The following is a 23,835-nucleotide window of genomic DNA, read 5'->3' as shown; positions in this document are numbered from 1 at the left end:
AGAAACTGTGGCCACGTTTAAAATAAACGTTCACCAGTGAAATAGGATCTGACATAAAAGCAGCAATGTGATTAAGTGGGACCTGTTCTGAGCTCATTCCCGTGTTTGTCTCCCTTTCAGCCTCTAAAGAAGATGGTGGACAGAATCCGTAGATTCCAAGTCCTCAACAACGAGATCTTCGCCATCCTGAACAAGTACATGAAGTCTGGCGACGGCGAGAACATGCCGGTCGAGCACGTGCGATGCTTCCAGCCTCCGATACACCAGTCGCTCGCCAGCAGCTGAGGTGGCCGTCGACACTGTGGACCAGCGTGAAGTTTCAAACACTGTCCGCATCACCACAAATATCGCCCTTTAGGTCTGAGGACCATCATGTGTCAGAAGTTGGGCCACTTTTTCTTTTTTGTATTCATTTGTGCCTTATCAGAAAAGAATATTTCCCCTTTTTGGATATTCTTTGTTTTATACTTGCAGACAGAAGTAGATCAGAGAGAGGAAGTAGTTTTTATCTGACGTATTTAAGGGTTTGCGGTGGCGGGTGTTTGAGGGTGAGCATTAATCTATTTTAAGTGTGGGTGATGGTAAATTTATATTTTCTACACTGTTCAACTTGCATGCTAAACATTTTAAGTGGAACTGAAGTAACAGAGCTCAAGCTCATGTTCAGCATTTATTCACTGTGCCTTATGTTTTAATCATTTAATTCAATAAATATGTAACAAATGTTGGTTTGTGTCAAGCTTTTAATGTAAAAACTGCAAAGAAAAAGTTCAGAACTCCCAACATTAACTGCCGTTACCTTCAAGTATGACGACAACTCAAATCATAGAACGTCCTATCAAATGTAGTCATTGTCAGCAGGACTTCATAAAGTATATATATATTTATATATATATATTAAAACTTCATCTGATTCATAGAAAGGAAGTCAGTGCATGAAGGTGCATGTCCATAAAACCTTTTTATAAAACTTATTTACAGCGCTACACAGGAATGAAATTAAGTTTAACTAGAGATGAATATGAGCCATATTCCAAGAAAAGTAAGGCAAATTAAAACATTAACTACAATCCACTGGTCTGTTTACGCCCCGGATCGCTGATTGTCTCATTCTCGCGCTCCACGTCTACATCAGAGCCGCGGCCGAGTCTTCTGGAATAGGGAGGTCCTTAGTGATCCAGCAAGGACGTCATCGTGCCATTCCTTCTGGAGACGCTGTCGAAATGCGAAGCCGTGTCTCGCTCCTCCAAGTCTCCGGCCGACTTCTCGTCCAGCAGTTCGTAGGCGGTGTGAGATGCTATGCCGTTGGCTGTGGGAAACGCTCGTTCTTCCTTCCGCATGGACACCGCGAGCGTGGCCAGGCTCACGCTAACGTCTTTAAAGGCGTGGAGCAGGAAGATGCCCACGATGATTGTGAGGAAGCCACTGAGTGTACCGATGACATCGTCCGCTCCCATGTGCTCCCACTCTTTGAAGAGGATGGCAGAGCAGGTGAGCACGGACGTGGTGAAGAACACGTAGTAGATTGGCGTTACCAGGGAGGTGTTGAAAATGTCCAGAGCTTTGTTCAGGTAGTTGATTTGCGTGCTCACACAGCCCACTAGACCCAGGAGCAGGATCCACGCCAGCGGGTTTTTCACCACGCTCGTCCCGGCGATCGCTTCCTTGATGGCGATGCCCAGTCCTTTCACACAGGACACAGAGAGTGCTCCGATTACCGAGCAGATGGTGATGTAGACTAGGATGTTGGTCTGGCCGTGGCGGGGACCCACAACAAATATGAAGATGAGTGCAACGATGATGACGAGGGTGGCAAAGACAAGGAACCCTGAGAAAGAAAAGGAGAAGAGGTGGGACGGGGAGCATTTCAAGAAAATAAGCATCTGCAAACCATCACTATTCTCAGCATCCTTCACTTCAATAAATCCAATCTTATCTAATTCCGGGTTGCAGGGGGCTGATCCCAGCTGCCATAATGTGTACACCTAGAAGAAGAAGAAGAAGAAAGTGTGTACATTATTGTACTTTATTGAGCCCCGTGGGGAAATTGCTCTCTGCATTTAACCCATTCACTCAGTGAAGCAGTGGGCAGCCATTGGGCGCCCGGGGAGCAGTGTGTAGGGACGGTACCTTGCTCAGGGGTACCTCAGGGTAGCTGTTAAGGGGAATTGAACCCCCGACCTTCCGATCATGGGGCAACCACTCTACCTACTGAGCTATCCCTGCCCTGCCCTGACCTAGGCCAGGTTGCCACTCTGTCACTGGACTAATGGAGAGACAACAATTTACACTCACATTCACACATATGGGCAATTTAGAATCATTAACCCAACCCCACCGAGTACCCAGAGAGAACCCACGCACACACAGGGAGAACATACAAACGTTTAACAGTTAAAATTAATGTAGCCCTTCCAACTTTAACGTGTGACACACAAATCTTTTTTTTTTTTTTACTTCCAGAGAGCAGGAGTCTGTTTTGTGAGGTTTTTTTCACATAGTCTTTGAGCTAAAACAAATCAACTGAAGCAGAATGACACAAGTTTAGCTTTTCAAAACCATAGAAACAGATTTATTTCCCTCATATTTTGCATATTAACACATTTGTTCATATGAGAGTAGTTAGATAACTAAAACTACTCACAGAAAGAAACATCTTAACCAGCTGAAATAAAGAGATTACATTATTGTTTCAGTTATTTAAGTTTTTCCATGACCTGTTATTCTCACATGACTCTTAAGTCAGGAAGTGTTAGATTTGTATTATAAAGATTGGATCTTGCTCCTGACCAAATATTCTCCACATTCAAATAATCAGAAAGAGTAATGCTAACAATGAAACTAACAGTGGATACTAAATACTTTTTTGCTTCAGATGTGAACTTTGTGTTACAACAACAGAAAGTGACTCAAACAATTCCTGAGTTATCGCAGGTAAATTCCAGCTTCCATTTCCTGTCTGATGGAAATGAAAATATTCCAAATATACAGTGGGGCAAAAAAGTATTTAGTCAGCCACCGATTGTGCAAGTTCCCCCACTTAAAATGATGACAGAGGTCAGTAGTTTGCACCAGAGGTACACTTCAACTGTGAGAGACAGAATGTGAAAAAAAAAAATCCATGAATTCACATGGTAGGATTTGTAAAGAATTTATTCGTAAATCAGGGTGGAAAATAAGTATTTGGTCACCTCAAACAAGGAAAATCTCTGGCTCTCACAGACCTGTAACGTCTTCTGTAAGAAGCTTTTCTGTCCCCCACTCGTTACCTGTATGAATGGCACCTGTTTGAACTCATCATCTGTATAAAAGACACCTGTCCACAGCCTCAAACAGTCAGACTCCAAACTCCGCCATGGCCAAGACCAAAGAGCTTTCGAAGGACACCAGGAAAAGTATTGTAGACCTGCACCAGACTGGGAAGAGTGAATCTACAATAGGCAAGCAGCTTGGTGTGAAAAAATCAACTGTGGGAGCAATCATCAGAAAATGGAAGACATACAAGACCACTGATAATCTCCCTCGATCTGGGGCTCCACGCAAGATCTCATCCCGTGGGGTCAAAATGATCATGAGAACGGTGAGCAAAGATCCCAGAACCACACGGGGGGACCTGGTGAATGACCTGCAGAGAGCTGGGACCAAAGTAACAAAGGTCACCATCAGTAACACACTACAACGGCAGGGAATCAAATCCCGCAGTGCCAGACGTGTTCCGCTGCTGAAGCCAGTGCATGTCCAGGCCCGTCTGAAGTTTGCCAGAGAGCACATGGATGATACAGCAGAGGATTGGGAGAATGTCATGTGGTCAGATGAAACCAAAGTAGAACTTTTTGGTATAAACTCAACTCGTCGTGTTTGGAGGAAGAAGAATACTGAGTTGCATCCCAAGAACACCATACCTACTGTGAAGCATGGGGGTGGAAACATCATGCTATGGGGCTGTTTTTCTGCCAAGGGGACAGGACGACTGATCCGTGTTAAGGACAGAATGAATGGGGCCATGTATCGTGAGATTTTGAGCCCAAACCTCCTTCCATCAGTGAGAACTTTGAAGATGAAACGAGGCTGGGTCTTCCAACATGACAATGATCCAAAACACACCGCCCGGGCAACAAAGGAGTGACTCCGTAAGAAGCATTTGAAAGTCCTGGAGTGGCCTAGCCAGTCTCCAGACCTCAACCCCATAGAAAATCTGTGGCGGGAGTTGAAAGTCCGTGTTGCTCGGCGTATAGTAAACGTTTGACCTCTGTTATTGCCAACAAAGGTTATGTTACAAAGTATTGAGTTGTATTTTTGTTATTGACCAAATACTTATTTTCCACCCTGATTTACGAATAAATTCTTTACAAATCCTACCATGTGGATTCATGGATTTTTTTTTTTTCACATTCTGTCTCTCACAGTTGAAGTGTACCTCTGGTGCAAATTACTGACCTCTGTCATCATTTTAGGTGGGGGAACTTGCACAATCGGTGGCTGACTAAATACTTTTTTGCCCCACTGTAGCATCTGCTGAATGCGCTTTCACAAAAGTGAAAATACACGCTTTAGTTGTTCAGAGGGTGTGGTTCACTGAAACCTGCTGCTGGTAAACAAAGAAACTGAACATTTCTTCCACCTGATTGCCTGGAGCCAGTTTCCTCAGTGAAACAGAAGAACGATGCAAAATAGGATAACAAGTTTCCTGAAAGATCAACTTGCGTTTTTTTTGTTTTTTTTTTGTACATTGTATTGATCAGTGAAAATCTGCAGATCTCTGTTAGCGCCCGGGACCGGTGTTGGGAGTATAGTGGCTTGTGATCCCCTGAAGCTGGGTTTGTGCTGCCTTCAGGAATCGAACCTGAGACCTTTTGCATGTAAGGCATGATCATGTTTTGTGAAGCAAAGATGAATATTTGGAGGAAATATCTGTAGACACGATCTACAGAGAAGAATTTTTTTCTGTACCTGGGTCAACCAGCTTGGCCGCCATCTCCTCGAGGCTGCTGATCTCCTCTTCCTTCGGCGCGTGAATGACCATGGTGGTGGAGCCCAGGATACTGAGCAGACAGCCAAGCTTCCCGTGCAGGTTTAACCGTTCCGTCAAGAAGTATGACGACAGGACGGCGCTGAGACCAAAAATAAATAAATAAATAAATTCATTTCAGGTCACACACACTCTTACACAATCAAAACATTGAGGTAGATGAGACACATGCACTCATCAGTACCTGACGAGCACGCTCAGGGCTCCCAGCGGTGTGACTAGCGTTGCAGGAGCAAAGGCGTACGCGGCGAAGTTGGCCGCTTCCCCAGCCCCCACTGCAAAAGGTTAACAGACAGTTATTTCCACACATGAAGGAAAGTAGAACTGTCCTGTGACAGAGACATGCAAACACTGTAATACTATCTGAGGTTTAGGGCATTTTGCAACAGAGGTAGTAGAGAAAGAAAGGGTTTGACAATGGGACAGTGACAAAATATCTTAAAGCTAGCGAGATGAAGCTGGATTATTACATCTGTAATAATGAAATACATGCACCAATATACCATCTGATTCAACAATGAGATTACATTTAGCTCATTTGTTATTACCAAACACTTTCGTTCATTCCCAGGTCCTTGTTTTTATTTTTGGACTTTCCTAGAGTAGCCCTGCATGATTCACAGTTCAAAATAATCCTAATTTATCTCACTTGTGTAGTCAGACTTCACCGACTGCCTGAAATAAGCCGTTTCAGCCCCTTTAAGGATACTTTCTGATCCCAGAGTAGGAAACAAATCTGTGATAAACTGAGTGTTTGGAGCAGTCTGAGCTTTGAAGGATTATTGTAAATACACTGAGCTCATCATTAGAAACTTTGGACATGTTTAATATGAACATCCGCCACTGGTAAAGGATGACAAGAGAGCGAAAAAAACAAGGTTTGCTTTAAAATCAAGTGTAAGACTGAGATCGTGATTACTTAACATGGTTAATCAGTCCTTGGAGAACTTAAATATCTAATATTAAAAGAAAACTGTGTTCTTCCTTGAATTTGAATTGTAATTCAAGAGAATGGAATTAAATAAGTAAGAAAGAATAAATCTGGGCAGGTTTTCTTCAGTTCAATCTGCCAAAGACCAATTCTGAGCTTTTCTGTAACGATAACAAAAGTGAAGGAGACGCAAAAGAAGTCCTGAATGTGTCAAAATAACAACAGCAGCAGGTCTCCTTCAAACAGCATCAGCAATCAGCATGAGCCCAGGTGGTGCATCCACAAAGACAAATACCAGCTCCTGAAACCACATATGACCTCAACATATGCAAATATGTTATGCACCAACTCTGGAGAATGTCTGCTACACCTGCATCTGAATGATCTCATTTCATTTTGAGCCACAGCGTTATCACTTACTTGATAGTAAACCTGCCCACCACAGCCACTCTTTCAGATACGCATGACCTCCCTGCCCTGAAAAGCAAAAGAAAAGTTTTCATTTCCACGTGATTCCTCATTTCAATGTCACTTGCATGTAAGAAAAACCTGAATTATGCAACTCCTTGCTTTGACTGCAGGTCAGGCGATGGACGTGAACTGAAGGTCGAGCAGAGCGCTGGAGTTAATGATTGCTAGGATTTAAGAGTGTTCATGACTCATGCACACAAACAACATGCAGACACACACTTAAACACACCCTGCACAGGTGAGGAGAACCTGACAAGCCTGAAATGTCACAATGGATAAGCATGTGTGGAAACACCCCTCACAGGGAGTGCCTGTGAGGGGGGAACAGACAAGCAAACAAACAGAAAAAGAAGACTGAAGTGTGGGTCCCCTCAAGGATTGGGGTAACCAGCATCGATGCTCAGAAAAAAGCACCCCTACCTGCCCGTGTGGACCCCTTCCTCGCCAACCTCAGAAGTCCTTTCTTCTTCAGGATAAAACTGCCTCCGATGAAGATGCTGGAGCTGACGGCCAGCGCCAAGCCAATGTAGAAGTCATATTTGCCCCTGTCTTGAGCCATAGTGAGGCTGGATGTGTTGATGCGGTCTGTCACATTTACCAGCTGACAGCGCAGGTGCTGACCCGGTAAGGTGCAGTTCTGTCCGACCCAAACACCTGACAGCAGAAGAACAGACCACAGGCTGGAGTGAGAGACTCATAAAGACCAGTGTTTAACGTCAGCACCCCAGCAGGAACCTACCGTGACCACAGTCCACTCTACACCCTGGAAAAGCATCACCTGAGGAGTTGGAGGAATCCATCTACCTGCTGTCCTTCCTACCTACAGTCTGCTCCCATTCACGCACATCCGAGTGACTCTCGGTAAAACCTGAAGGGTTTCTGGGTGTTGTACTGAGATACATTCAAAAGCATTGTGCAACTAAGTCACCTGCTATGTAAATCACCCATCTCCAGTACTCAAGAATTCAGGAAGTGATACGAAAGGGAGGCTCACCTGGCCGCGATAGGTGAGGCTTAATGTCGAGTTAGCCTCAGGCGGTCTCTTTTTTTACGGGCTGCTTTGGTGTTTAACTGAGTCTTCCCTGTGTGGACACTAATCTGTGCTTTAACTCACCGGCAGAAATAAAGAAAGCGTGTAAATGCTGCTATACGCCGCTAGCCGCATTAGCTTCATTAGCGCGGAGGCTAGCTGGCTGACTGGTTGGCTAACGCAGAGTGAATGAAGCCACTGAGAGTCTCTTTGCGCCGCCTTTAACGAGCACAGAGCTCGGATTATTACCTGCTCACCGCGGGCTGCTCAGCTCCACACACACAAGAAGGTTCTCGCTGATGAACAGTCTGCTTTCCGGCTCCGTGGCTGCGCATCACCTACTGCTCCCTCCGCGTTCAACCAGCGCGCACACGCCGAGCCTCCAGACGCTGCTGCCGCACTGCGCGCCGCTCCTTCCGCCTCGCACAGGACACGCGGCCGGAGCGGTGTGCCCTCCGCCGGCGGGACCCAGCACCGCAGGCGGGACGCAACATCGGAACCACCTGGACCCGGAACCGCAGGCGTACTGGAAACTCCATCTCCATCATCAGGTCTACCGGGGAAACCTAGCAGCGCTTTATCATTAAAAAGAAAATCAGTGGTTACTAAGGTTATGATAGTTAAGTAAAACTAAACTGCTAAAACTAAATGTAATATCTATATATATGTAGAGATAGATAGATAGATAGATAGATAGATAGATAGATAGATAGATAGATAGATAGATAGATTTCAAACGCACTAAAAATAAAATAATAATATAGATATCCTTATGATTTAGCATTTATTCGTTTTATCACAGTTTTATTACACTTGGTATTGAGGGTAATGTTTTTGAGACTGTCAGTCAGCTGCTTTCAAAAGGGCATGCCTCTCTATGCCCTTCATACCAATGACTGTAGAAAACAGTCATTGCTTCATACAATCATAATTAGAAAGACTAAAACAAAAGATTTTCAAGCAATTAAAAACTAAATTGAAGCAAAATAAATAAATAAATAAGCACTCTGGAAAATAACTGAAACCAAACTGAATTTAAAAATAAAAAGTCAATAGTGTTTCTACAAGAAACTCATATGCTAGATAGTGAGACAAATAGAATGAAACGTAGATGGCCAGGTCAAATATTTTCAGCGCCCTACTCCTCCAATTCCAGGGGCGTCATGATAATGATTCATAAATCTATACCTTTTCAAGTTGAGCACGTGCTTAAGGATAGTAATGGACGTTTTCTAATAATACAAGGAAATCTACTCTCCACTAGACTAAATTTAATTAATATTTATGGCCCAAATGAAGATAATCCAAACTTTTATAGCAATTTATTTCTTAAAATCTCAGACTTGCAAGGTAAATGTATAATTGCTGGGGACTTAAATTGTGCTCTGAATCCACAGAAGGATAAATCCTCAGGCATGGATAATACTCACAATAGAACACGAAAGGTGATCAAACAATTCATGAAGGAGTTAAATTTAAGTGATATATGGCGAGATCAAAATCCAACCAAGTTACAATATTCTTGCTGGTCAGGTACACATAAAGCGTACTCTAGAATAGATTACTTCTTGGTATCAAATGAGTTGGTTCATTTTATAAAAGATTGCCAGTATAAGGAAATAGTAATTTCGGACCATGCAGTCGTTACTTTGACTCTCATAGAACCAAAACTGATCAAGACTCGATTTGAATGGAGGTTTCAACTGAAGTGGATGCAGGATAAACAGTTTCTTGAGTTTTTAGGCAAGCAAATTAATGAATACTTTGAACATAACTCAGATCAAACATCGGCAAGTGTAAGATGGGAAGCCTTTAAAGCATACTTAAGAGGGCAAATTATAAGCTATACTAGTAATAAAACAAGAGAAAGAAATCAAAGGATAAAATATCTGGAAGTAAGAATAAAAAAGTTAGAAGAGATTAGCTTTCAATCAGGTCAAAACAAGGAGTATATTGTAAAAGAATTATTACTATTGAGAACGCAATATAATGAAATGACAAGTGAAAAAGCAGCTGTTAATTTATTGAGATTAAAGCAACAATTCTATGACCAAGGTGAAAAACCCAGCAAACTCCTGGCATGGCGTATAAAAAAGATGGAATCTGAAAAGGCAATTACAAAATTAGAAAATTCAAATGGTAATACTATAGTAGACCCATTAGAGATAAATAATGCATTTAAAAGATTTTATGAAACGCTATATAACTCTGAACTCAATAATGTAACTAGAATGCAATCTTTATTTCTAGATAAACTTGAAATACCAAAAATTTCAGAAAAAGACAAAGTAAATGTTGATAGGCAAATTAGTATACATGAAATTATAGATGCAATAAACTCCTTAAATGCTGGCAAAACAGCTGGTCCAGATGGATTGCCAATTGACCTTTACAAATATTTTAAAGATAAATTAGCACAGCCCCTCTTAGATATGTATATAGAATGTTTTAATAATGGCAATCTTACTGACTCATTAAGGAAGTCCCTGATAATACTGCTTCCTAAACCTGGAAAACTAAATAATAAGTGTGAAAATATGCGTCCTATAAGCTTAATCAATACAGACACTAAAATTATTTGTAAAATTTTTGCTAAAAGATTAGAAAGTATTCTTCCAGTTATTATAGGGGATGATCAAAATGGATTTGTTAAACATAGACAGGGTTTTCATAATGTAAGATGAGTTTTAAACATTCTTCATAATCAGAGTGAGCAGGACGATACAGCCATTCTTCCGCTTGACGCGGAGAAGGCTTTTGATAGAATTGAGCGGTCATATCTTTTTGATGTCATTGTTAGATTTGGGTTTGGAAAGGTATTTCTGCATTGGATCAAGCTATTACATTGTCACTCTGTGGCTCAGGTTAAGACAAATGAGATAATCTCTGAACAATTTGATATTAAAAGAGGGTGCCCGCAGGGTTCACCCTTATCTCCACTTTTATTCCTTTTAGCTATTGAACCTCTGGCAATAGCTGTTAGAAACAGCGGACAGATACAAGGTGTTAGGATTGGTAGAAAGGAACATAGAATTGCTTTATTTGCTGATGATATCATAATATTTTTAAAGCAATTAAAAAATTCTGTGCCCGCTGTAAAGGATTTATTAGATCAGTTTGGGGTTTTCTCAGGGTATAAAGTTAATGTAGCAAAATCATCATTAATGTTACTTAATCAAGGGTACAATCAAAACGTAAATCAGAATGTATCTGGCTTTACTGTTAACTCTGAATTCATCTATCTAGGTATTAAAATAGTTCCTTCATTAAAAGATGTGGTGGTACTTAACTATAATATAATACTACAGAAAATTTCCAAAGATTTGGAGCGTTGGATAAGTCTACCACTATCTATTATTGGAAGGATAAGTGTTCTTAAAATGAATGTATTACCTAGACTGTTGTATATGTTTCAAAATGTCCCACTGGCTCCTCCTGCTGGATTATCCTGCAGGGATAGCTCAGTAGGTAAAGTGGTCGCCCCATGATCGGAAGGTCGGCGGTTCGAATCCACTTAACGGCTACCCTGAGGTACCCCTGAGCAAGGTACCGTCCCTACACACTGCTCCCCGGGCGCCTGCTTAGTGGGCTGCCCACTGCTTCACTGAGTGAATGGGTCAAATGCAGAGAAAAACAAGTAATTTCCCCATGGGGATCAATAAAGTATCCATTATTATTATTATTATTATTATTTACTAAATTAACATCACTAATCAGAGAGTTTATCTGGAACAAGAAGCAGCCTCGTATTCGTTTGTCTTTGTTGTACCTTCCCTTTGATACAGGGGGGTTGAAATGCCCCAACTTTTACTGGTACTATTTGGCTATTCAATTAAGGACAATAAGATTTTATTTTTCATCCCAAAATACCCTGTCATGGGTGGGGATGGAAGCAAATGCTCTTAAAATGCCATTAAATTTGTACTTATATTCTGCAAAATCCAAACAGTTAAAGAAAGAAACAAATAATCCTATAGTTCAAAACATGATTGAAGTCTGGTTTACAATAAAAGAAATGATGAATATTAAGAACAATCTCTCTCAGTTTAGCCCCATCTGGGGAAATGCCTTATTTGTACCAGGAAAGTTGGATGCAGGGTTTCAGGATTGGGCAGTAAAAGGTGTTAAGAAAGTGGGTGATCTGTTTTGTGATGGAGTAATGGTCTCATTTGAGGATTTAGTCTCAAAATTTCAAATCCCCCAAAAACACTTTTTTAAGTATTTACAAATTAGAAGCTTTATTTCATCTATGCAAAATAAATCCCTTAATTTTCCCCAGTTAAGTAAGCTAGAGGAGTTTATGGTGAAAAAAGGTGGTAATAAAGGCTTAATTTCAACATTTTATAATTGGATTGTTTCTGCCTCTTCAGAAACATCAGTTTCTAAGTTGGAAGCTTGGAGAAAGGACCTAAATATTAATATTTCTGAGGAGACATGGAAGTTAATTTGCTTAAAAGCACAAAAACAATCGATTAACAGTAACTTAAAATTACTACAATACAATTGGATCATGCAAACATATGTAACACCGGTGAAACTGAATAAATATAATAATAGAATACCAGATACATGTTTTAAATGTGGAGAAGCCCGTGGAACATTTTTTCATTGTATATGGGAATGTAGAATTGTTTGTGCCTTTTGATGCTACTACAAGTGTATCCTAAAAATATTAAATTAACAACCTATCAAATTAAGTTTATGGATTATTGTACATTACAGGCAAAACGTATGATTGCAATAAATTGGAAAACATCAGTTCCTCCTGCTATTGGCGCTTGGATAAACTCCTTGACACAGTGTATGGAAATGGAAAGGATTACGTACTTTCTGAAAAATAAGTTAATATATTTTGATGAAATTTGGAAGCCATTTAAAAAAATTTTAAAAGTAGTAAATATAGAACAACTTATGTAGGAGAGTGGAGTAGGAGGAAATTGTTTAGCATGTGCATGCTATTTTTTATTGTTTATTCCTATTGATTATATTTTCTTATTTCTTTTTTTTTGTTTTTTTTTCTTGAATTATATATAAATGCCACATATGGTACAATTGTATATATATTTCATGTGAGCTTGTTCTTTTTTTTCTTTGTTCGGAAGAGAGCAGAGTGGGAGGTGAGGGTGGGGGGAAAGGGTTTCTATTACAACAGCATATTATTGGAAACTACCTTTGTATGTTGTTGGAAAAGTAATAAAAATATTTAAAAAAATAAAATAAAATAAAAAGTCAAAATGAAATAAAAATCCCAAATAAAAAATAACAAATTATACTTCCTAAATAATACATTTTATTGCAAATGTGGTTTCTAATCAGACAGGTCTCACTTCAAAACATTTTGGTGTAATTTTCCAAAACAATGTATTTTAAATGTCATCCTTTGAAACCTGAATGGCCTGTTTTTGTTTCTCATACCTATATATGCTTATCTGTGGCAGACATTATAGATGTTTTAATATTATTAATTAATTAAGCGGTTTTAAAAAGCATGCAAATGTTTGTCTTTGAAATAAAGACATAAAAACTTGCAGTTCGGTGCTTAACAATGTTCATTAAACCACCAGCCTGGGTAAGGTTTATGCCACAGCTGGCATAAATGAACAGTATTGGTATTTACCAAAATCATTTTTATGTTTTTCTAATAAGTAATCCACCAGTATACGCAGGCTGTTTAATAATAATATTGTAACACTAAAAATATTTTTTTCTTCATTAATTTTAAAATGTGTTCTTTTACAACACCTAATAAAACATTTGTAAGGATGCCAAATTCCAGTTATTTTCTTGCATTCCTGATCAGAAAAATTAGTTTTAGTGGTTAAATCCTATGCTCAGATAATTTCTGACTTCTCCGAGGAGTCTATTGTGCTGGCTTGAATTTGGGTATAAAAATGTGAACAGAATCGTATAATTTTTCATTTTAAACATTTTTAAACAGTTTTTTTTAACTCGATGTTTGAGTGAATTATAGATAGACAGTATGCTGGTCTGATTTGAGCACCAAACTTGAGATAAACTGAATAATGTGATTGCACTAAAGTCCTCACACTCAGGGTGCTTTTCATCCTTTGTTATTTGGCTGCTTCAGTTTCAAAAATCTGGTTTGGAAATGTGGAAAATTTCAAAGAGTTTGTGCAAAAAGACTCAGATCTGAGGTCTCTACAGCAGGAAATCTGATCACCATGGTTCACTGCAGAACAGGGAACCATAAATATGCGCGGAGTCATAATTGACCATGCTGGGTCAGTCTCTAGTTAACAGTAAATGAGAAAGTGTCACTACAGTTTAAAAAGACGGAAGGAACTTATTCATTTATTCAAATATGTAGTTTATATTTGTTATGTTTGACTAACTAAAATAATATCCAACTCAGTTGATCGTCTATGCAAACTATTCAGACCGTCTCCTGAAATCTTCAGATTATGAGACAAAATTTCATGTTTGAGCTGCATTATAGCACAGCTTACAAACTCAAGCATGAATGTAATATTCATTCAATTGTATTCAGACATTATAATCAAAGTAAACAAGTTTATTGGCCCGTTTAAGTTAAAAGGGAAGATTAGAAGACAGTCATAAGTGTGGATGTGCTCGTCATGTTTATCATTTTTCATGATCTACTCTTAATAGTTTATGATAACAATAAAGTCACAGCCAGGAAACATCTGCTGACGTCTTCAGTGACCTCCAATAAGCTGAATTTAACACCCAGACTTTGTGTTCACTGGTGTGATAGTCAGAGAGATTCATTATGTGCCTCACAGTTTTCAAATTGTCCCAGAGGAACATCCAAGCTCCTCAGGTGTGTCCAAACTTTTGACTGGTCCTGTACATCATGTGAGATATTTGGACTGGAGCCTCCTTCCCTCTAAATAACAGAAGACAATGAAAAGCTAATCTGTAAGCTATTTCAGTAGAATTTAGCTTATCTTGTGTGATTTAAAAGTATTAATCAATCTCCCTTTTAAAGGATTATGAGTTATAGTCAGTTGCATTTAAAATGGATATAAATTAAGGGTTTGACACTGATGGAGGCACATCTTACGTCCACTTGTGTGTTTGTTCTTCCGTGAAGAGCTTCTGATGATGTTCACATGCTGGTATGTTTGCTCTGAGTCTGTGCATTAGTAATCTCAGGAGGAATGACTCATATAAATAACCAGGCATGAAAGTAGAACATTAATTAATTTATTCAAGTTTTAATGTATTCGTGTAAACAGCGAGTGGCCACAGAAGAGAAGGAATGTGTTACAAAATTCTCCTTTGCACAGAATACTCAGTCGTCCTCCACACAGCTGAAGAGGCAGCTTATGGAGTTACCTTCAATAATTTACAGGCGGCCTGAACTCACGGAGGTGATTCTAAGAACTGAGACAGCCTGTAAAAGCCTGATGGGCAAGACTCTGGAGGAAAGGAAGAAAGTTATTTACACAACAGTGACAAATTAACTGTCGGTCCTCAGACCACATTTAAGCTTGTAATGAAATGCCTCATTTATGATTCCAGTGCTCTTTAGAGTTTTTCAAGCAGGAAAATGTTCTATCAGTCTACACGTCCTCCAACTTTTCTTTTTTTTTTTTTTCATTTTAAAAAAACAAAAGAAACAAAAACAGGATTTGGACCACTGGTGCGATGAGGAGAATGGAAAGTGGTTTTTAACATTGCAGGCTTTGATATGATTGAAATTTTCTGCTTCTTTTTCATTAAACTGTGATATTTTACATTGGACAACACATGGAGAAGAGAAAGAGGACCCCTGATTTTTAATGTTTCTGCACAAAATCTTTGAACTCCATATCCCCAAACCAGATGATTTAGAGTTTGTTAAAGTTCACTCAGTCGTAGATAAAGGCATTAGAAACACAGAGAGAAACATTAAAAATATAATCTTCTTTAAAATAAAAGGTGTCATAAGATAATTCAGCTGATTGAGGGTTAACTAGATGAAAGCGTTAACATCATATCTAGTGTTACTTCAAACATATTTAAGATAAAATAAACTAATTATATATCTTATGTTGTTTTGGTCATTCAAACTGGAGGTAGGAAAAAGTCTCAGGAACTCAACTTTGGCGCAGATGCGATGTAAAGGATTAAAAGGCATCTGAATCAGTCTGACTTTTCCTCTTTTTTCTTCCACGTAATCAGCGCCTCCTGGGAAATGTGCAGTAAAACAACACCGACGCACACCGTGGTTAAAGCACACAGTATGGCGAGGCTGTCTGTTATAGTCAGCGCGGTCCACTCCTTAAAGAGAAGACCGGAAGCTAAAATCACGGTGGACGTGAACGTCACATAGTAAATCGCTTCAAATATGTTGGAGCTGAAACACTCCAGCGCCTTGTTGATGAAGAAGAACTGTGTGAGGATACTGACAGCCAGCGTGCCCAGCAAGCCCAGGAAGAGCGCCCGAGCCCTGCTGCTTGACGGGCCCTCGCCGAATGCGTCCGGAACCGCCAAGCCGAGGCCTTTGCTGCTCGGCACTGTGAAGCTTCCCAGCAAGGAACATATGGCAACGTACACCATGATGTTAGATGTGCCATGAGCCGGAGCGACCCACACGATGAGAATGATCAGCAGCAGGACCACCACAAGGGCGTACGTGACAAACACTGCAGGACAACAAGAGAAACCAAGAGTTATTTTAGGAGCAGGAGAGAAGTTGTATTACACACTAACTATAGTCCTTTTTACTGTCTGCAAAGTAAAGGAGTGTATATTGGTATTTAATGGCCTACTGAAAAGCTTCTGGACACAACAGATCAGTCAGATGAGGAAGTGTATATACACATATACATAATGTTGGTGTAAAACAGAATGACTGATTAAGTGCATAATCAGTGTGAAGGAAACAGCAAATAAAGAGCCCCTCTGCGTTACCTGGGTCGAGGAGCCTCTCCTCCAACTCGAGCCTTGAAGTTGCCTCTGCTGTCGGGGCGTGAATGATGAGCACCACAGAGCCGCAGCAGCATAAAACACAGCCGAGCTTCCCCAGGATGCTTAAATGCTCTTTCAAGATCCAGGAGGCCAACACAGCCCTGCAGCACCCAAACACACACCGTCAAAAGTTCAAGAAATTAAAGTGTTTAAACAGTTTCTTCTCTTGTAGAGCTTAAATCAGGGGTGGGGAACTCCAGGCCTCAAGGGCTGGTGTCCTGCAGGTTTTAGATCTCACCCTGGGTCAGTACAACTGAATCAAATGATTAGTTCATTACCAGGCCTCTGGAGAACTTCAAGACATGTTGAGGAGGTAATTAAGCCATTTAGATCAACTGTGTTGGATGAAGGACACATCTAAAACCTGCAGGACACTGGCCCTTGAGGCCTGGAGTTCACCCACCCCTGGTTTAAATGATGCAGCAGTATCATTTAAACCATTCACTAATACTACCAACAGTTTAAAGGCTGTAAATATTAATCATACTGTTGACTCCCATCAGCAAATAAAGAGGACCTTTACTGAAAGGAGTGGCTGAGATTTATTGGCTGTGTCCCGACAGTTTTACACACCTACAACCGGTGATCCAGTTTCATTAAGTTATATGATTTACAGATGCTGGCGTTGACTGACAGACATGATTTTATTTTTAAAATAACAAAAAAATTATCAGCTTTTTACAGTTGATCTTCAACTTCAGGCATGTTACCTAAAGTAGAAGATTTACAACTTCAGGTAACATACCTGTCAGATGAGAGGTGTGGCAGTGATAAGGATATAAGGATTTATGTCTTCAAGTGCAACAGAAACAACTGATTCAACAGGGCGAGAAGTTTAATCCTCTCAGGTTAAAGTAACACAAACATTCTGCTGTCAGAAATTGTGATTTCTGTCTTTTAATAACCGTTTTCCCAAGTCTCAAATAAATAATCAATCAGTGGACAAAAAGAAATAAGGATGATCACTGTTATACCTTAAAAACCATTTCAGAATCAGAAAACTTTGTTGTCCATTGGAAAGCAGGGGATTTAAACGTGTTACTCAGTGTATACAAACAAAACAGCAAAAGAAAAGGAACATAAGACACGATATAAACGCCACACAGCAAGATCATGTGATGCTCAAAAAACAAACAAACATTATTTGGCTGCAGGGAACTGATAGTGCTGTCTTTATGTCCCACTGCCTGGGTGGAGATCTGACACTGTGTGGTGTCAGTTTTTTTGTTTATCTGCTCAGTGACCCGTGACAGTTTTTGATTTGTTTTTACTGAAATAAATGTGTGCCAATATACGATGCTGTAAGTGTGAACATCTGGTCTGGTTTTGTGGTGAGTCACAGGAAGTGTTCCGCATAGCTCACTACTAGGCCCCATCCTCTTCACTTTTTCAATTCTAAAAGCCAAATCTAACTTAAATTTAAGCGTTAATGGGTAAATGAAATGGTGTATCTAGCTTCTCATCAGCAGGGGCAGATTCAGCTCCGATCGTTGACTTTTAATTATTTCTTTGAACATAAATCTGTAACGACTTCAAAAAAAGAAGAGTTGGGTGCACAAGTTTGAATTTATTTTGGATTTTCTGTAATCCAGACAGAGTCAAAAATATAGATACAAACACAAATAAACATACACACTCACTTTAATTTTTTAATAAGTGATGCTGCAGGTTTTACGAAGTTGACAAGGCCAAGGACTGTTAACTTCTTGTTAGTGGTCATGATTGACTTTGGTTGTTGCTGTTTGCCAGCATTAAAAAGGATTTGTTTGACAACACTCAATAGACTGACCAATACTCAGAACAAATCCAAGGAACTCAGTGAAGATCTAAGAATAAAAATTGTAGTTTTACGCAAGTTGAAAAGGTCTCTTGAATCCATTTCTAAGCAACTGCAGAATTATCAATTCAAACAACCGTAGATAAGTACAAGTTACTCAGATATATCACCACTTTGCTAAAGTCTGAACGAAGACCAAAACTGTCTCCCTTGGATGAGAGGAAATTGGTAAGTATTTTTGGGGAACAACCAAGGAACCATCAAGGCTCAAGCATGCCATAAGCTGGAACCTGTTGTAACACCAGCATCGCTGTACACAGTGAAGCAAATTTTACATCGCCATGAACTGAGAGGGAACCACCAAGAAAGAAACCCCTGCTCCAAAATCAAAACCTCCAACAGCTTGATTTAAAATTGCAAATGCCCAGGTGGACAAGTCAAATGTTTCCTGGAGAAAAGGTCAGACAAGAACATTTTTATCTATTTTAACAAATGACAAAAGGTATGTTTGGAGTAAAGGTGAGTCCTTCAAACCTAAAAACACTACACGATCTGTTAAGCATGGTGGTGGTAGTATCATGCTCTCAGGCTGCTTTGCTTCGACGGTACTGGTAGATTGCAAAAAGTGGATTGACTAATGATGAAGACCGACTACCTCCAAATTCTTCATCTTAACCCCAATTCGATTGTTAAAAGTTAATGCTCCAAACACACATTAATACTTAAAACTGCTCTTGGAATTACTAAAGCAGGATAACATAATGCTTTGGAAATGCTTTTGGAACCACAATCCTAAATGAAAATTAGTGGATAACACTTAAAAGCGGGGTCAGTGCCAGGAAATAAAGCAGCTTAAATTAATTCTACCAAATATAGCAAGAAGAGTGGTTGATTTGGTACTATATAGAATTAAACAAAATATTAGTGGGGTTATATAGATTTATGGTTGGACCTATAAAGACATTAAAGACGTATGTTGTACATATATAGCTCAAAATGACCATGATATTCGTGCCCATGAGGAGTTGATTAAAACTTCTGTATGATGTTTGTAGTTTAGCCCAAAAAGATTCCACGTGGAGCTGAATACTTAAGAAACAAACAACCAAATGACGAGCAACTGAACTCACCCAAACAGCACTCCTAGGGCTCCCAGAGGAGTAACTACCACCGCAGGGGCCACATTGTATGCCAGGAAATTACCAACCTGACCCGTAATCACTGCAGAGATTCACAGACAGGTGTGTGAGACATATAATTTTCTAAATAACACACCAAGTCTGTAAATGATACTCACTACACAGTGTCCCACTCCACCACACCACATCTGTGAGGTACGACCTTCCTGTTGGAGAACATTCAAAACTTCAGTCAGTCTTTATTATTCCACAAACAGCCACGTTTACTGTTTCTGTGCTTTACCTCTGTGGCGGGAACGTAGTATCCCTTTTTTCTGCAGCACAAATGTCGACCCATTAATGAAACTTGATATTATAGCTATTGTTATTCCCAGATTTTGAGAAGAAACTGCCGGTAGTCCTGAGTCAGAGGCCATTACTGCTGCTCTGTTTACTTCCCGTTTCTTTGAGCCACAGCGACACCCAGCGGACATCTCAGCTTCACCCCAGGTCAGCCCAGCCTCTCCTATGTCCCGCCTCAAGTCTGAAAGTAGCGTTAATTTTATAACACCGCTCTGCGCGCAGGGCGGCCGCACTGGAATCAGTGGAATCAACATTGCTGCCTCTTGCGCAATAAACCCCGCCCGTGGGTACGCTGTGGTGATACACATGCATCGCACTGAAGCAGGCAGTTAAAACTACGTAATTTGTTTCCATGTCTCGTGCACTAGTTCGCGATCCGTCAATCAAGCCCATAATGAAGGTCTCGTTAATGCAGCAGAGCAGCTGAGGGGACGAGAGCAGATTGAGAAGAAACCGCAGGTAATTCACAGCGTTGTTGCTGAAAACTGACATGTTCCTGTCTGTGTTACTGAGCTCCGTGACCCGCTGCGTGTCGCTCGGTTCGGTGTCAGCTCACAGCAGCTCGTTTATCAGCGCCTGCATGAGAGCTGCTTTAGCACGGGCTAGTGTTAGCTGGCTAGCAGGCTAAGTGATTAGCTTTAGCGCCAAGCTAACGCTGCCCAGCGTTAGGTACAGCTTTATGAGCTCAGTGATGCTGTGTCAGTGTGCGGTGTTCTCTGACTGCTGTTTGTTATCATGTGTGGGGAAATAGCGTCAAAACATCAAGGTTATCACTGCTTTTGCTAGCATGCAATGCTGCGATCTGCTGTTTTCCTCCCAGCGATTTATGTAGCTGAAACATTTCTGGCCCCAAATCATAATCGCCTTCATGTTATTTAACGTCGTTCAACGCCTTATTTAGGCTCTGATTAGGTTATAATTATTACTACCCCTGTTATGGATGAGTCTTTCTTGTCTTATGTAAAGTTGTTTTTCAAACCCAGCTGCTAAAGCTCAACCCACTTACTGCTTAATCACATTTTTATGCATCATCTGTCAGTGAATATTCGAGTCCAAGTTTCCCATTTGTTTACACGCCTTTTCATATTACCTGACTATGGAGAGCTTTCCTTACTGTCACTCTACACACACAGACGAATATTTATATAAAACGAAGTAACATTAACATGATATTAACACGCTAAACTAGTATAGTCGTTGCTGTATACTACTTTCTGTGTCAAACAGCCAACAAAACTGAATTACAGTCGTAAAAACAGGGCTTACATAAAGTAGAATAAATGCAGCATGACAAACATGGCCAGTAGGGTAAAATAACAAAAAATTAATATAATTAAGCATGTTAAGCACGTTTGATTTTGCAGATTTCTATGATAGATGCACTTCCTGATGCAGCCCAAATTTTCCTCCTGGGACCATCCAATGATCTTGTCAGACAAATATGTAAACCACTGCTGTAGTGGTTAGTGGACATATTGAACAAAGGATATTGAAGATGAAATTGTCTGGCATAAGGACCCCAAGTGACGTCATCATGAATGTAGTGAAGGAGGACATGCAGAGGGTTGGTGTGACAGAGGATACTAGGGATAGAGCGAGGTTGATGCAGGTGATATGATGTGGTAACTGCTAAAAGAAGAAGAAAAATAGTCTTCTTCTAAATATCCACTGTGTGATGGCAGTAATCTATAGTAGATCCCAAGTTTGTCTCAGTTCCTTTTCTAACAGCAAACGGTGATACCATTTCTAATGAGACAAGCTTTAGAAGCAGTTAGGAGGGTGTGAGGTTCATAAGGTTTGACTAAATCCATAAGCAGGCTTTAAAAGTAATTTAAGTTAAAATCTATCTGATACCTAAGAGTTGGCCAGTGTGGGCATCGAGGATGGTGATGTGGTTTCATCTCTGGCAGTTTAGGTGGATGTGGGACCTTTGGCACAGATTCGAGTAGAGGAAATTGTAGAAGTCTAAACCTGATGCTAGGAAGGAGTTGATGACTTTATCAAGATGCGTTAGAGATGTAAAAAAAAATTTATTAAATGTATTTCTTCGCTGGGGAAGGCTAGCCAGTACGGCCTTATTAATTTGTGTGTGAAAGCACAGCTCAAAGTCAAAGATCACATTCAGATTGATGCTGAGGGCAGATTTTCAAGGTTTTTATTCAGGTTCCAGGTCAGATATGGAAGGAATAATAAGAGCTTCAGATCTGGACTCTTTGATCTAAAGAAAGAAATGCATTTTGTTACTAAATAGGCTAAATGGAGCATATACCTGTGTATCAGCCATATGAGCAACAGTGTAAATCACCATTATATTGATGGATTATCTAACGGATAAGTGTAGGTATTACAGGATCAGGCAGCACAAGAGGAACAGATGTTTTGCAGAGAGTGGTCAATGTATTATCCACAGCCACAGTTATTTGGATGACTTCTGCATCAAACAGTGAAGGAATCAAAATAGTGTGAGGATTCCAACTGAATTTGAATAGCCATGATGGAGGAGAAGAAACACAGACACATTCAAACAGCTAACAGAGACACTGCGTTGCATGAAAATGTCTGAGATTATACCACATCGCAAGCAGCATAATTCCACTCAGATTCACATTCCTTTCCACCTGGAAACTAGAATAGAAGTAATTACTGCGGCCTAGGAAGTAGGGCTGGGCAATATGAGAAAAATCTAATATCACAAAATTTTTTGGCTTTGTTGCGATACACTATATATATCACGATATGTCTTGAGCCCCAGCACCTGTGGTAACGTGGGCTAAGGGGGTGAGCTGCAGTTTTAAGCCTTCATGAAATCAAGTTTTTCATGTAAAGATCGGCATGTGTGGTATCCACAGAAACTTCAGAATCTCGGTTAAAAGCTCATGAGAACCATTTCTACAACCACTAAACACTGTGAAAACTACAAACAATTAAAAGAGCAGTTACGCAATTTTGCAAAATGTCCCTAAACACAGAAAACAAAGCCACAAACTCACTTGACTTTTTGTAACGAAGCAAATTGTGCATTGTCTAAAAGCAGAGATCTTGCAGATTTCGAAACTGCAAGTTTTGTCACGCTCCGACCAAAATCTTCCACTTGGGAATGGGAATCAATGCATTCGTGGCATGTGGAAGGGAAAAAAACATATTAAATTTCATGCAGACAGCTTAATATTTCCATGGCAACCTATACTCGATGGTTACGATAAAACCATTGAGTATAGCCATCATACGCAGAAAAACTTGCGATACATCCATTATATTCAATATATCGCCCACCCCTACTAGAAAGGTCTTCTTGAAGCACATCAAACTGCTTTCACTGTGTTCCCTCTGGTTCTTCGTTACCTCGCTGAGCTCATCCATCTAATTGTCTTCACTTGAGCGATAATCGTCAGGATAAAAACAGACATGCTTTTAATGATTTTACTGACTTTACCTAGGATGAAGTCACTAAAAAGTAGCATATTAAGTTAATTAACTTGAAACAAACCTGGAAAGTAAAGTTTGTAATTGATGGTCATAAAGCTCAGTCCATTTTCATGTACTTACATTGTCATTATTTGTGGATTCCCACCTTGCAGTGACTTTATTAAATTGTCTTTTTATAGCACTCCTTGTTGCATGGTTTTCTTGCAGGTTGGCTGCGTTTGCAGCCCAGAGAGGAGAGGGAAAGATGCCTTCTCCATCATTTACCCTTGATGCTCAGCTGAGATTTCATGACAAATGGCTGAAGATAGACCTGCAGGTATGTACACGAGAAGGAGGCAGTGGCACAAAATAATATTTATCGTGGTGGGTTTTGTTTTTTGGTTGTTGTTTTTTTTTTTCCCCCCCCAGTCACTTGATCTGTCAAGTGACTGAGGAGAAGAGATGATCTGTAATGTTTCTTATCTTTACCTCAGCTGTGAGATCAATTTTCCAGATTAACTGGGAAACGTTACCCCATGTCAGTGTGTCATACTCACTGTTGTCCCCTAGCTGTTTCTTTGTTTTCTAAATATTTCAGAATCGTGGTGCCTTATTGATTGTATTTTACATGACTGACTGCTGTCATGTCAGAACCAGAATTAGTAGAGTTTTATATTTTGAAACCTTTAGTTTTCAGTTAAGTTTAATTTCACTTACTTTGCAGAGAGGGTTTTGTCATTTCACTTTAGTTTTTTATTCTTAAGAAATGTTCAG

General features: G+C 40.0%; 3 protein-coding genes across 7 annotated transcripts in view; 2 read left to right on the top strand and 1 right to left on the bottom strand.

The window, feature by feature from the left end:
• Positions 1–727, top strand: part of cyfip1 (cytoplasmic FMR1 interacting protein 1) — a 45,676-nt gene extending 44,949 nt beyond the window's left edge. The window contains exon 31 of the mRNA XM_080876995.1: positions 121–727. Coding sequence (XP_080733121.1) covers positions 121–285 — 165 coding nt within the window. The 3' untranslated portion in view covers positions 286–727. The remainder of the gene's footprint in view (positions 1–120) is intronic.
• Positions 726–19,760, bottom strand: LOC308393326 (magnesium transporter NIPA2-like). Of its 3 annotated transcripts, XM_080876998.1 has the most exons (9): positions 19,598–19,760; positions 19,473–19,520; positions 19,306–19,396; positions 16,342–16,499; positions 6,852–7,085; positions 6,381–6,437; positions 5,214–5,304; positions 4,951–5,111; positions 726–1,828 (listed from the first exon to the last, which is right to left on the bottom strand). In XM_080876998.1, the coding sequence occupies exons 1-9, from the start codon at positions 19,728–19,730 to the stop codon at positions 1,170–1,172; spliced, it is 1,632 nt and encodes a 543-aa protein (XP_080733124.1). In that variant the 5' UTR covers positions 19,731–19,760; the 3' UTR covers positions 726–1,169. The 3 variants fall into 3 exon arrangements, with proteins under 3 accessions (XP_080733124.1, XP_080733123.1, XP_080733122.1); XM_080876997.1 differs by lacking the exons at positions 16,342–16,499; positions 19,306–19,396; positions 19,473–19,520; positions 19,598–19,760 and adding an exon at positions 7,711–7,897; XM_080876996.1 differs by lacking the exons at positions 16,342–16,499; positions 19,306–19,396; positions 19,473–19,520; positions 19,598–19,760 and adding an exon at positions 7,171–7,634.
• A 129-nt stretch (positions 19,761–19,889) lies between these two features.
• The window catches only part of herc2 (HECT and RLD domain containing E3 ubiquitin protein ligase 2), a 62,042-nt gene continuing 58,096 nt past the window's right edge, over positions 19,890–23,835 (top strand). For all 3 annotated transcript variants that reach the window (XM_080876994.1, XM_080876993.1, XM_080876992.1), the window contains exons 1-2: positions 19,890–20,115; positions 23,290–23,398. In XM_080876994.1, coding sequence (XP_080733120.1) covers positions 23,327–23,398 — 72 coding nt within the window. In that variant the 5' untranslated portion in view covers positions 19,890–20,115; positions 23,290–23,326. The remainder of the gene's footprint in view (positions 20,116–23,289; positions 23,399–23,835) is intronic.

The sequence above is a fragment of the Rhamphochromis sp. 'chilingali' genome, assembly GCF_963969265.1.
Source record: "Rhamphochromis sp. 'chilingali' genome assembly, chromosome: 3".
Taxonomy (NCBI): domain Eukaryota; kingdom Metazoa; phylum Chordata; class Actinopteri; order Cichliformes; family Cichlidae; genus Rhamphochromis; species Rhamphochromis sp. 'chilingali'.
This window is presented reverse-complemented; position numbering and strand designations above follow the sequence as displayed.